This window comes from Egretta garzetta, unplaced genomic scaffold (genome assembly GCF_000687185.1).
Source record: "Egretta garzetta isolate BGI_Z169 unplaced genomic scaffold, ASM68718v1 scaffold117, whole genome shotgun sequence".
NCBI lineage: Eukaryota > Metazoa > Chordata > Aves > Pelecaniformes > Ardeidae > Egretta > Egretta garzetta.
This window is the reverse complement of record NW_009260479.1, coordinates 2,749,097-2,762,265: the sequence shown is the minus strand read 5'-3', so window position 1 is coordinate 2,762,265 and position 13,169 is coordinate 2,749,097. Positions and strand designations below refer to the sequence as shown.

The 13,169-nt window shown below is 39.7% G+C and overlaps 1 protein-coding gene across 1 annotated transcript in view; it reads right to left on the bottom strand.

Annotated features, from left to right (window-relative positions):
- Positions 1 to 393: 393 nt before the first annotated feature.
- Positions 394 to 13,169, bottom strand: part of LOC104130993 (sodium channel protein type 5 subunit alpha-like) — a 35,654-nt gene continuing 22,878 nt past the window's right edge. The window contains 9 exon segments of the mRNA XM_035899625.1: positions 394 to 1,592; positions 3,008 to 3,278; positions 3,694 to 3,794; positions 4,406 to 4,547; positions 6,353 to 6,406; positions 7,032 to 7,310; positions 9,389 to 9,496; positions 9,721 to 9,894; positions 10,553 to 10,707. Coding sequence (XP_035755518.1) covers positions 394 to 1,592; positions 3,008 to 3,278; positions 3,694 to 3,794; positions 4,406 to 4,547; positions 6,353 to 6,406; positions 7,032 to 7,310; positions 9,389 to 9,496; positions 9,721 to 9,894; positions 10,553 to 10,707 — 2,483 coding nt within the window.

Genomic DNA, 13,169 nt, shown 5'->3' with positions numbered 1-13,169 from the left:
CATTCTTTTCCTATTCTCCAGTAGATCCACTGCTGCTTGGGCTTTTCTCCACTCCTTGCGCCAGGGATAACATCAGCAGATGTTAACTATCACTGCTGGAATACGCCGCAACACGCAGGTGCTGTGGGACCTGCTCTGCAGTGGGGTGCCCTTGATCAAACCAATCCAAAACCTTTTACAGCTTTTGTCTCTGCATACGTAAATATCGAACAAAGCTGAACGTAGCAGAGCCAAAGGCTACGATTTAGCAGCAGTTTTCATACCTAAGTATGGTTAACTGATCGTGATCAACAGACCTTGTTTAATAGGGAGGCTGCCTCAGCTGACATGTATTTACAATAGCAGCTTCTGTGAACATTTTAAAATATTCTCAACATCACTGTCACTGATGAACTATTTAATGTCTGGAGATTGTTGATTACCTGAAATTTCTCCATTCTCAGCCATGAGATTGCCACTACTGGCTCTTGTGACACTGTCATATGATGGAGGAAAGGATGCTGAGGACAAAGTTTCAGATTTGTCAGGACTCCTACCATAGTTTTCACCTACCATAGATGCAATAAGTCCTTCTTTTTCTGGAGCAGCATGTCTAAGATTGTCACCATTGCAAGTTCTGTGATGGTAGAACTTAGAAGCCTGCTTTATGGAGCGCAGGAGCAAGTGATTCCTGTAGGCACGCTGGATGACAGTGGCAGAAGCTTCCTCTTGTCTGTGTCTGAGAGTAGTGGAGATTGGCTCATAGGATTTTTTGGATGGATTGGCAGCCATGAACTTCTCCTCCATTTGTACTTTGAGAGTATCCAGCTCCCCAGAATCTCCTAACACTCTTTTGGTAAAAGCAAACAAGATATCCAAGCAATGGATCCTATCTCCACTGACCATAGGCAGGTCCATTGCTATGAGTTCAACTTTGTTTGGTTTTGGTACACGTAAAGGTTCAGCCAGAGCATCTGCAAAGTCTGGAAGTGCAGAGAAAGTTATAAACTGAGTTGCCTCAGGGTCAAACTTCTCCCAGATTTCATAAAAGATGTCAAAGTCATCTTCCCCTAAAGGCTCTGTACTTTCCTCAGTAGCAGCATTGAAGTTTTCCAGAATAACAGCTATATACATGTTTACAACAATGAGAAATGATACAATGATGTAACTCACAAAATAAATAATACCTATGGCAGGTTTACCACATTCGCCTATAGTACCATTTATGTTTGGGTCACAGTATGGTGGCCCAGTGTTTAAAATAGGACTGAGAAGACCATCCCAGCCAGCTGACGTGGTGACTTGGAAGAGACAGAGCATGCTGTTAGCAAAGGTTTGGAAGTTGAACATATCGTCAATGCCATCTTCCATCTTCACATAGGCAAAGTTAGCCATGCCAAAAATGGCATAAATGAACATGACCAGAAAAAGCAAGAGGCCAATGTTAAACAGAGCAGGTAGGGACATCATTAAGGCAAAAAGCAGAGTTCGGATTCCTTTGGCAGCCCGGATGAGTCTCAGTATTCGTCCGATCCGAGCCAAGCGAATGACCCTGAAGAGTGTAGGTGGTAAGAAATGTTCAAATGCTTTACCGATGCCAGAAAGCAGTAAGGCTAAAATGGAAAGGAAAACAACTGGTTAGAATATCACGCTTCTGCTTAACTAGTAAGTAGGATGAAATTAAAATATCTGTACAGCTGAAAAATAATATCTGATGTGTGCTAAGACCCTAACAGAACAACCGTTAATAGAAGTTAGGGTTGAGAAAATAGCTGTAGAAATCAGCAATTATAAACTACATTCTTCAGCCACCAGAAGATAGTACCCGTTGCACGAAGCAAGCACCTTTCTATGCATGACTTCAAATACCCATATCAGTCAACACTCATTGGCTGATGGTTTTCTTTGACACTGGTGGCATGAATACTTCAGCAAGTGCAGGTTATGGATTTACCTTCATAATTGGACTTCAAATACTGACACTACAAAGCTAAACTAAGAAAACAAGATATAATAACAATGTCATGGTCATCATTTAGATAATCTAGACAAGATATGTATAAACAAACCCAATGATGAACACAGAAGTTGTGCATGCCACTCTACAATGGCTTTGAATTCATTCAGGGCCATAGCTACACACAGATGTTATTTTATCTTTAGTTTGCATGAAAAAAAAAATGGCAGATCCAGTAGCACTAGAAGAGGTTTGGCTTTTCTAGGTTTAGATGATTCAGATACATTTCCACTCCAGAAACTTAATTTCTCAAGAAAGAGCCATATTCTTACTGGAATCTTACTTGCCCAAAACGTAAGTCATACTAAAGAAATGAGATGGCTTTATGACCCTGAATGCCTTCGGCTGTTTTGGCACTCATGGCCCTAGGAATAGTTAAACTGGCAGGAAGCTCAGACTGGCGGTAGAGCTCTTTACCCCATTCTTCCATAACAATGCCTTCAAATGAAAGCTACTACATTGGTATTGTTCTTTTCTATCCTGCTACACAGTGCGAACCTTTATTTTCGATCACCTATGCCTGAGTTTCCAGAAACAGAATTCTATAGTCTATAATTTAATCCCAGTCTTCACATTCTCTGTGTATTTCAATTCTCTTTTACAAACACAGATCACAAAACGCAGCAATTTTCATGTGTTTGAAGATTTCTCAGCTGGCACTAATTCTGTAACAATGGAGATTATCACATAATGTGGTACTGGTATGATGGTTATCCATTCTGTCTTTCAGACCAAGAAAAAGCAATCTGAAGAACCATTATGAAAGATTTTATATAACACAGCCACCTTTTTTTTTAATACTTTATTAAAAGAAAATAGCAGAAATTTTAGAAAATATTGTTTCATATTATTTTAATATAATCATGGTGGGGTTTTTAGTTCTTTTGCCCCAAGACTTTACAATATTATGATTTCCATTCCAACATCCATTTCCAGTTGATAAATTTTAACAATTTTTTCCTGAAAAAAAAAAAAAATTTGTAAAGAATCTGCCAAATAAATTTTACTTACCAGTAAGTGACATGATCACAACAACTAAATCAAATATGTTCCAGGCATTTGAGAAATAGTACTGCCTCAGAGCCACCAATTTCAGTACACATTCTGCAGTAAAGATGGCAACGAAGAGTTTATTGATTTTGTCAAGGACATTAGCCTTCGTTCTACTTTGGTCATAGGTTTCCACCATCATGGTAACCATGTTAAGGCAAATGAGTGTCATGATTACAACATCGAAGGCCTGGCATGTTACACTGTCAAAAAGGAACCCTTGGTATTTGTTCTAGAGGAAAAAAAATACATCTGGTATCAGCTATGAAAATACAGATCCATACATGTTTCCAACAGCTCCAATTCTTATGTTGCAAAGTTACTCAACTACAGTGAAGTCAGATAAATTTGAGAAAGGCAGAATGTAAAAATGACATTAAAAATCCCTTCCCATCCTGAAGTTTAATCAGTTCCAGGGTGAAAGTAAAATGCAACAATATTTATGCGGAGAACTTAATAAATATTTAACCTCTAAACTCTTTCAGTGCAACTTTTTGCTATGGAATTGACTTTAGAGCACTGTCTGAGTATCAATCTAAAGACAGTATAAACAATTTATATGCAATACATAAACATACACACTTTTCAGTGAATTACATTGCCCAGTTGCAATGCATTTTCCTTTTGAAGAATTCACACAGCCTTACCTGCGGTCTTGGAATTGGTTTTTGAGGTTTCTTGGATCCCAACTTTTTCATTGCATTGTAATATTTTTTCTGTTCTTCTGTCATAAAGATATCTTCCCCACCTAAGTATATAAAGAAATGTCACTGTTATTTGGTGAGAAAGCAACACTATTGTAGTTATGAAGTCTAAAAATTTTGGAAACTAACATTCCTTCCTCTTTCACCTCTAACTGGTACTAGCCCTTTTCATAATGCATAACTGTGTCCAAAAAACCAGAGTGGCACAAACCATACATTCACAGAGCGGAAGTCCTGGGGTGAAACCCAGCTAGCTCAGAAAGCTTGAAATCCTGGACAGGAATAAATCTTTCCCTGGCTTCCCACATCCTGGTCTTGTTGACTATCCAAAAAAATTCTCAGAGCATCCGTACCAGACCACTTTCTAAATAATGAGTCTCCTGTTGTGCTCAGTTCCCAAAAAGGAGCAAAATTTTAAGGGGGTGCAGAGACCATGTCATTGCCTTCGATATGTGGGGAAAGAGCTGGATGTTCAGGTTATAGGGGAAAAGAAAGGAGGAAGAAACTCATCTTGGGTGTTACTTCTGCTATCTTAATTACTAATGCTCTCGTAAATGCCAATAAAAGTTTTAAATTCCATGTATAGCAAGGACCTTGTTCTCTAAAGATAGCATGCTCAAGATATAATAGGTGCCTGGGAGCACAACCAATATACTTATCTTTTTCTTTTGTTGGTTGAAGTTGTCAATAATAACACCAACAAAGAGATTCAGGGTAAAGAAAGATCCAAAGATGATGAAGTTCACAAAGTAGAGATACATATATAGACTGTGCTCCATTTGAGGCTGCTCATTTTTCTGCAAGAATGAGAAGCAACGTGAAAAATGACCAGTAACAACATGGGCTCAATTCAGAATACTTTTCATATTGTAGATCCTTTCACAAATTGATTCCAGGAAGAACTAAGATTTAGAGCCTTATTGCTAATTCTGACCAAATTGGTATAATTTAAAAGTACCAATAGTGCATAACACAAAATACTAGATGGATATGACAGTTTTGGAAGGGAACAAACTGGTGGAAGAAAGCAACATTCATACTGTGACTACCAGATGCATCAGAACTCTAGGACCTTGTAGAGACTTATTATTGTTGAGCATTATTGCTCAGATGCTGAATACTAACCCTTTTCAAATTACGCATGAACCTTACAAAACAATACAGCAAGCACAACACCCGAGAGATAACTGAAGAGAAAACATGGCTCAAAAGAACAGTACTGCAAAGTGTTTATACTATGACAACTTGTTAATTTGATTTCTTTTACAATGCTTGTTTATGTAGTTTCTGGCTAAATCATTGCAGAACAGGATGGTTTAATTCATACTGATGTTGAATATATTTGCACTGAAAAACTTGTAGAGCAAAACTTAGTCTTTGACTAATGGTGAACGAGGTTTGCTTTTATTTTAAATTTCTTTTTTTTTTCCACAAAAGCTGATTGTTGCGGTGTTTTTTTTTCTTTTCAAACCCGACTTAAAATCCTACCATTTGCAACTGATTGAGGCCCTACTAAAGTGAACAGAAACAGTTACTGAATTGGACATTCTTGACATGATTTTCACAAGCATTTCAGAAGCATCAGTTCAGCTTCTGCCAATAAGAATAGGAGCTGTAAATTGCTCAGTACTTGAAAAATCAAGGAGACCATTTAGAAGTCTAATTCCAAGCTCTTGCCATTAAAAATCTTGGCCTAGATATGTCTTTTTCCTAGCAAAAAAGCTTATTCTATGGCTATTATGGATAAAAAGAAAACAAGAACATGAAAAATAGTTTCACAAAATGAAACACCCCCTCCCCCCCATTTTCATATATGGTTACTTTTAAAATTATTTGATTCCTTTGAACTCATGATCAAATTAAGATAGCATCTTCAGTTGAAATTCTTTGCTTCCAATGACATACCACTTTGTTCTGTATAACATTGGATGATACTTCTGATGACAACAAATGGACTGGCGATAGAAACAGTAGGCAAAATAGCACCAGTGATGCCTGACAACACATTTTAAATGGTTGCTTAGCCACAATAGCTCGATTCTTGATAAAATTTGGGTTTATGTTTTGAAGCGGACTTTAAACTATGTTACTGTAAAACATTCAGGTTTACTCCAAGTTTGCGTTTCGTAAAAGAAGATGCGTGAAGGTAAGTCCCTCCATGTGAGTGGGAACTCTCAACTCCCCTGCTAGCTGGCAGACATCCATTTACTAGCAGAGTCAATGTGGTATAAAGAGGTGCTCAGCTGAACAATATAGATATCCAGGGTGAACTGAAATGCTCCCTAGATCCCTCTGAGCACATTGAATAGATCTCTATTAGCCACAGAGGGCACCTGGAGGTGAACTCACACAGAGACCTTACTTATAGGTAACTGCATTTAAGTAGGTGGGTCTGGAGTTGAATCCCACTCCCCATCACAACAGATTACCTTTAGGATACTATGAGTCATTCGCACATGAAATGTTTACATCAGCTGATAAAAATAATTACTGGAAAGATTCAGCACAGACAAACCGCAGGTGTAAAAGTGAAAAAATCATAACGTTCTTGCAGAAAGCAGTAGCATTAAAAAAAATATATAGTTTGAAGGCAGTGACTGACCTCTCGTGAATCTACTGCCGCATACATGATTTCCATCCAACCTTTAAATGTTGCCTAGAATGAGAGATTATGGAAAACATATTGGACTTTCAGAGGAAAAGTCTTCACATTATCCGCAATATCCAAATGACACTGACTGGCGTAAGAGCCTTTGGTACGGTCACACACACAAACACCACGCTCTGACTTCAGGGGAACTTGCCCCTGTTGTATGCGTGGCATTCTAGCCTTATCAGGGTGTGAAAGCTTGCTAGGGTGGGACAGAATATGTTGTCCTAGGATGCTGATGGAGCAAACCTTCGTTAGCATGGTCTCCTAAAGGTCTTATGACCCTCATGGCTCAACAAATCTGTGTTTTGCCAGATTAGGTTGGCATTTGCCTCAAATTTCCTTCAGAGATTGACTCCAGCTCTCAGGCACGTGAACCTGCTGGAGGCTGAAACAGCACCTGTGCACCCCATGCTTATTTTATCACCTGGAAAATCACAGCGGGGTCTAATTTGTACCCCTTTTTCCATTTGTGTGCACGAACAGCACAGGTGTTTGAACAGCCAGCTGCAAGGGAAGAGCAGACCGTATGATACCATTCTTTTCCATACCCACAGAGATGAGTTAGGAGTTGACGGGAGGTCAGGTCCATCTGACATGGTGCTGGCTAGTGAAGGCAAGCAATACTTACCACCTGAAGAAGAGCCAGGTAGCCAGAGCCAACATTATCAAAGTTGACTTTAACATTGACCCAGAATATTTTCCCTGTGTTATTATACATTCCACAGTCTTTTATGTCATTGATCGAACTATTTAATTCTGAATCTTCTTCTGTTAGATTGACACATTTCCCAAACTTCCCAGCAAAGAGATTCACTCCCATGATACTAAAGATGAGCCAGAAGATGAGGCAGACGAGCAGAACATTCATGATGGAAGGTATGGCTCCCACGAGGGCATTGACAACCACCTTGGATGAAATGGGAGAGGAAAAAAACACTTAAACAAAGATGGGTTTAAGCAGTCACTTAGTCACCTCAGCAAACAGAAACCTAATGTCTTCTATGTAAATACTAGTCAAGGCTGGCATGGGCACCTCGAGCAAAGATTCAAAGGTCCGTAGTATTTCTTAAGCTTTCAAAAGAATAGCTGATACTTTTTGGGCTGCTGTGAGCCACTACCACATAAGTATACTACAATGTGAGTCTTTGTTGACTTTCCCTTGATTTTGGAGTGGGGGATGTTTTGTTTGTTTGCTTTAAACTTTTATAACACAAAATTTCTGAAGTAATCACGCATAAGCACTAGCGCGGAAGACTGTATTATTAAGACTGTAGAAAGTAGTTTTTAAAAGGACCAGTAATAACTCTCCACTAGTATTTTGCTAGATCTATTATTTTTAGTGGATTATGATTTTGTTTGGGGTCTATACCCATGATCTAGGTACTTTTTATGTGGTGGGTGCTGTATAATCACAGAAAATGTCCATGTAGGTTTCAAATGCATGCTAAGACATAACAGATTGCTTCATAAAATGGGCAAAGGATGAGAATATATCTTTGAGGTTCACAGTGAAGGCAATGAACTCAGCAGTCAGGTAGCAAAGAACTTGATGGACCAGAAGAAAAATGAAAAAGCTTTATGAAGGTTTTTGGAGGCCACATTCCACATAGCAAGACAGAAAATATGATGGTACCTGTTTCAAAATTGACTCCAGACACGGAAATTTTCATACATTCTGTTAATTAATTCCTATGTAAAGGTGGGATGGTGATGCCGTATGTGTTTCTATCACCCGTTTTCGCATGTGTCCTGGTTTCAGCTGGGACAGAGTTGATTTTCTTCCTAATAGCTGGTATAATGCTGTGTTTGGATTTAGTACAAGAAGGACGTTGGCAACAACCTGATGTTTTAGTTGTTGCTGGGTAGTGCTTAGACTGGCCAAGGACTTCTCAGCTCTCAGCTCTGCCAGCTGCACAAGAAGCTGGGAGGGGGCACAGCAGGGACAGCTGACCCCAACTGACCAAAGGGCTATTCCAGACCATATGATGTCATGCTCAGTATATGAGCTGGGGGAAGAAGAAGGAAGAGGGAATGTTTGGAGTGATGGTGTTTGTCTTCCCAAGTTGCCATTATGCGTGATGGAGCCCTGCTGTCCTGGGGATGGTTGAGCACCCACCTGCCCATGGGAAGTGGTGAATTAATTCCTTGCTTTGCTTTGCTTGCGTGAGCAGCTTTTGCTTTCCCTATTAAACTGTCTTTATCTCACCTCATGAGTTTTCTCACTTTTACTCCTCTGATTCTCTCCCCCATCCCACTGTGGGGGGAGTGAGCAAGCGGCTACGTGGTGCCAAGTTGCCAGCTGGGGTTAAACCACGACAGCATGCCAGCGTATATTCCATAGACCAGACTTTTGCCCAATTACCACTGTGGTTATCACGCTGTTTCACACTGCAGTGTACAGATGTGTTTTGCATAAGGCTGAGGGAATCTTTCTCTGTATTTGCACAATGGTAGATTTGTAATTACATGTAATTAATGTCCAGCAGCTTCACATTGTTCCAGGTGCTCATTTGATGGAGAAAAGCAACACATATTCTGCAGACAACCACTCCTGATTTTTGAAAGAATAAGTCTATTTGAAACCATAATTTGAGCAAAATACCTTTTAACAGCCTAAAGTTTTTGTAAATCAACCCAATAAATACTTGCAGAACAAAGGTGATTCTTTCCTCTGAATTAGGTTGCCGACAGACTTCAGAAATGAGAATTATGCTCACAGTTCTTATTCTCTGTTTTATTTTTGGTTATCTCAGTAAGACAGGAACACAAGAATGACTGAGCAGCAATGGAATAAAGTTTCAAGGAAAGTCTATGAAGAGCAGCCAAGTACAGAGGAGCACAGCAAAGGTGCCTTTTAAAAATTCATTTTATAGGTCCTAAATTGAACTTGCGGTAGATATGTGGACTTCATAAAGACACAGTCATGAGTTATGAACCTGTTACGTGCTAATTAGTACTGCCAGGGTTTAATTTGTATTGTCTTACCCTCATCCCCTCAAATCGTGACAATGCTCTTAAGGGTCTCAGAGCTCGGAGAGTCCTAAGAGATTTCATGGGGCCAAATGAACTGCCGAAGAGGTTTACTAAAGAGACCTGAATGGGAAGACAAAAGAAAGTATTAGCAATGTCTTAGCATCCACTTCCTTTATTCCTGTTTAAAAAAAAAAAATTTCTCTCCATATTTTCCATGCCCAGAGTGCAGTATCCTGAAACCATCACGAAAGGGTATTCTAGCTTCGCATTCAGAAAACAGTCGGTGATTTTGCTACGGCATCCTGCAACAGGACCCTTGTAGAAACGCCAAAGGCAGAACTTACGTCTACGATAAGGAAGTCCAGCCAGCACCAGGCATTGGTGAAATATTTCTTGAAGCCGTAAGCCACCCATTTCAGGAGCATTTCCAAGACAAAGATGAAAGTGAACATTTTGTCAAGAAATGACAACATGATTTTAATGCTTTTTCTCTCGTTTATATGGATGTCTTCAAATGCCTGAAAACATGACATGCAGATAAATGGTAAAAGTCAGAGATGAGCTTTATAAAACGAAAGTCTAGACTCATTAAGACCCCTTTATCATTCAATACGTGTTTTACACTGATCTAAACCCCCTCTTTTACTCAAATCTGTGTCAGCTGATAAACTTGTACTTCTCCCTGTCCCTTCTCTTTCTTTTTCTCTAAGTAGTACACCTTGTGGACACAGCGTCGTGCACACTGGAATCCTAGGTGGAAAATATAAACTTCTTGAAATGAATTTCTAAAAACATACTTTTATGAGAACCAAGTACTATGTTTTCAAGTATTAAGAGTAATTTATTCGTTTTAATGACATTAAAAAAAATTTCACAACTGTGAAATAACTTCCAGAGAAAGCCAGAAAAATCCAGTATACAGCCAGAACAGAAACAGCTTCTGAGCACTATATATTTTCAGCATTGCTCACTCTATCTCATAATTTATAATAATTTAAATAATAAATTTACAGTAATTGCAATAGCGAATAAATGACTGCTGTGCGAAGCCTCTTCTTTTTTTTGCTCCTGATGAGTTCAAAGGTATTCACTGTGTTTTCTGCCAAAACCAATTCTGGCCACAGAGTAAAGCTAAAAATACTTCTAAATAAATGCATGAAATGGTGCTACACTAACCAGGGCTCCGCTGCTCAGAAGAATCATGAATATGATAAAGGATTCAAACCAGGAGTGTTCAACAATCTGGTAGCAGGTTTTTCTCAGATTCCACCACGTTTCTCCTCCAAACTTCATGGCACTACCCACGTAACAGCGAAAGTATCGAACACAACCTGAAAGTGAGAGACAGCGATGAACATATGCGATGAATGTACATGCACGTGAAGGGCTGCTCCAGAAAATTCTGGTGGCAGGGGAAAGCCTGTGGTCATGTTCACTGCATAATTGTTGTGTTTTTTTCATGTTTTGCCATGAGGAAGGAAAAAAGAAAAAAAAAAAAAAAAAGAAATATCTCATTTTGTTTGCCTTTTAACTCCTATTTATAGCCACATAAAGAAGGGGGAGAGCCTCTGGACAATTTTCCACTGTTTCAAGATATTTCCGAGATGCTGGCAATACTCTCAGTGACCTGCTGTTTGGGCACACAAAACTTCAGGGCCATGGGAAGAGTCTTTGTGTCACAAAAGCGTTTCTCAGTTTCTGCACACTGCTTGGAAAGCAGAGACGAGATACACCGCAACAAAAAGGCTCAGAGACAGAGAGAGTCAGCAGTTGTCTTGAATATTGCAGCGTTATACCCTGCCTTGCAAGATCCATTAATTTCCTTGTTTACTTCTGATTGTATGGAGTGACTGATTTTATATCATATAACCTGTGTGAATATGTCATATTCTAGCTGACATATAGGCTCCCTAAAAGGAGACATCACCTTTCACGCTCACCAGATTGCATCTTATAACAGACGATGATGCCAGGGACACCTAATGTTTCCTGACCACCCCGCTACAAAACCATGGGTTTGATTACTTATTAATTTTGCCAAGAACTAGCTGACTCAGACTAGCATTTTCCTTGGTGTGTGCTCCAGGCTAATTCATGCTTTCATTATTGTGCAAAACGTCAGCCAGAAGGCTTCTGGCATTTCCAAGAATGAAAAAAAATTATGTTTATATGTGTCATATGAGATATAAACTCATACATGTAATAGGATAGACTATATGCAAAAATTTCTGATCATCTTTCTTTTAATAATCCCAGTTCCCAAGTAATGTGGGTCTGGGATTTGAGATGAGGCAGGGAATGGCACTTGCACAAGATAAGGACATTTTTTTGTTCAGAAATCTGTGTTAGGTACAGTTTTGTTGCACTCTCAGTTGAGTTCCTTAATGGTTTGGCCACAGCAGGCACACTCCAGCCTGGGACTACAGAGCACAAAACAAGACATTTCACATTTCTTATCTGGAGCAGGGAAAGAAAATTCTTTATTTCTTTTATTCTAACAGCTATACTGGCAAAAGAAAAAAAGTCATCAATAAAGTAGTTTCAAAAAAACCCTGTAGCTCAGAAATCTGACATATATATTATTAATGCAATATTTGTGGGGGTTATTTGTGGAGAAAGCATGCTGCAGTGTAGGTACAGTGGATCTCTCTCAGGATTTATGATGTATAACATAATAGTAAAATATATATATGCTATTACTACACAGAGAGTACTTTGCATTCAGGTACAACACCTCTTTAGCTTTAAATAATTTCTACATGCTTCGCTGTTATTGATTCAATGCTAAAGCTGTGCACTAGAAGTTTCATTGACCCAAAAAGGGCACAGGAGAAAAAAAGGCCAGCTCTGCAGAACAGGGCAATGAGGGGATGGGAGTAATTACAGCCAGATTTGATTTATCCATGTCCTCATCAGATAAAATATCCAGGAAGCGGTGCTGGAATGGGAAGGCAGCGATGAGAGAAAGACTCTGTCTTTGGAAGCAGAGGAGGAAAGCAGGCTCAGAGAGCTGTGGGACCTGCTGCTGGGCTCCATCTAGGTAAGCTGGAGAAGTCCCTGCTGAGCATGTTGTGGTACAGGGAAGCTTGAATGGGCCAAACCCAACAGAATTGAAGAAAACTCGGGGAATGGCGTTGTCAGCCGGGCTAACTGGGTGAGCAAAGTGCAAGCTGGAGCAAGAATTTTGTCACAGTTGTGATTTGTTTAATATAACCCACTTGGAAGAATGAGCCTATAAACTGACTTGCAGTTTGTTCTCTCAACAGAGAGTGCAGTGATTACCCCGGCTGTCAGTAGGGACACTTATTTGAGAAAAATCTCAAGAGTTGTTTCTTTGCATCTTATGAAAACCACACGTTGTTACACACTTTAGGGTCAGAAGATTGGATCACATACACTTCTCTTATGTTAAACTCCAAAAGTGGCTTTCATGCTGTCCAGCAGAGTGAAATTCATCTCACTTCACTATCATCTCATTTGGGGGGATTAGATCTATATCGTTGCCCTATTAGGTCCCTATTAGAAGCCATTGGCTTTAAAGGAAATGGCTGAATGACAGGGCTCAGAGGGTTCTGATCGGCAGGGCAGAGTCCAGTTGGAGGCCAGTAGTTAGTGGAGTTCCCCAGGGCTCGGTACTCAGCCCAGTCTTGTTCAACTTGTTCATCAATGACCTGGACGAGGGGACAGAGTGTACCCTCAGCAAGTTCGCTGATGACACAAAACTGGGAGGAGTGGCTGATACGCTGGAAGGCTGCGCTGCCATTCAGCGGGACCTGGACAGGCTGGAGAGTTG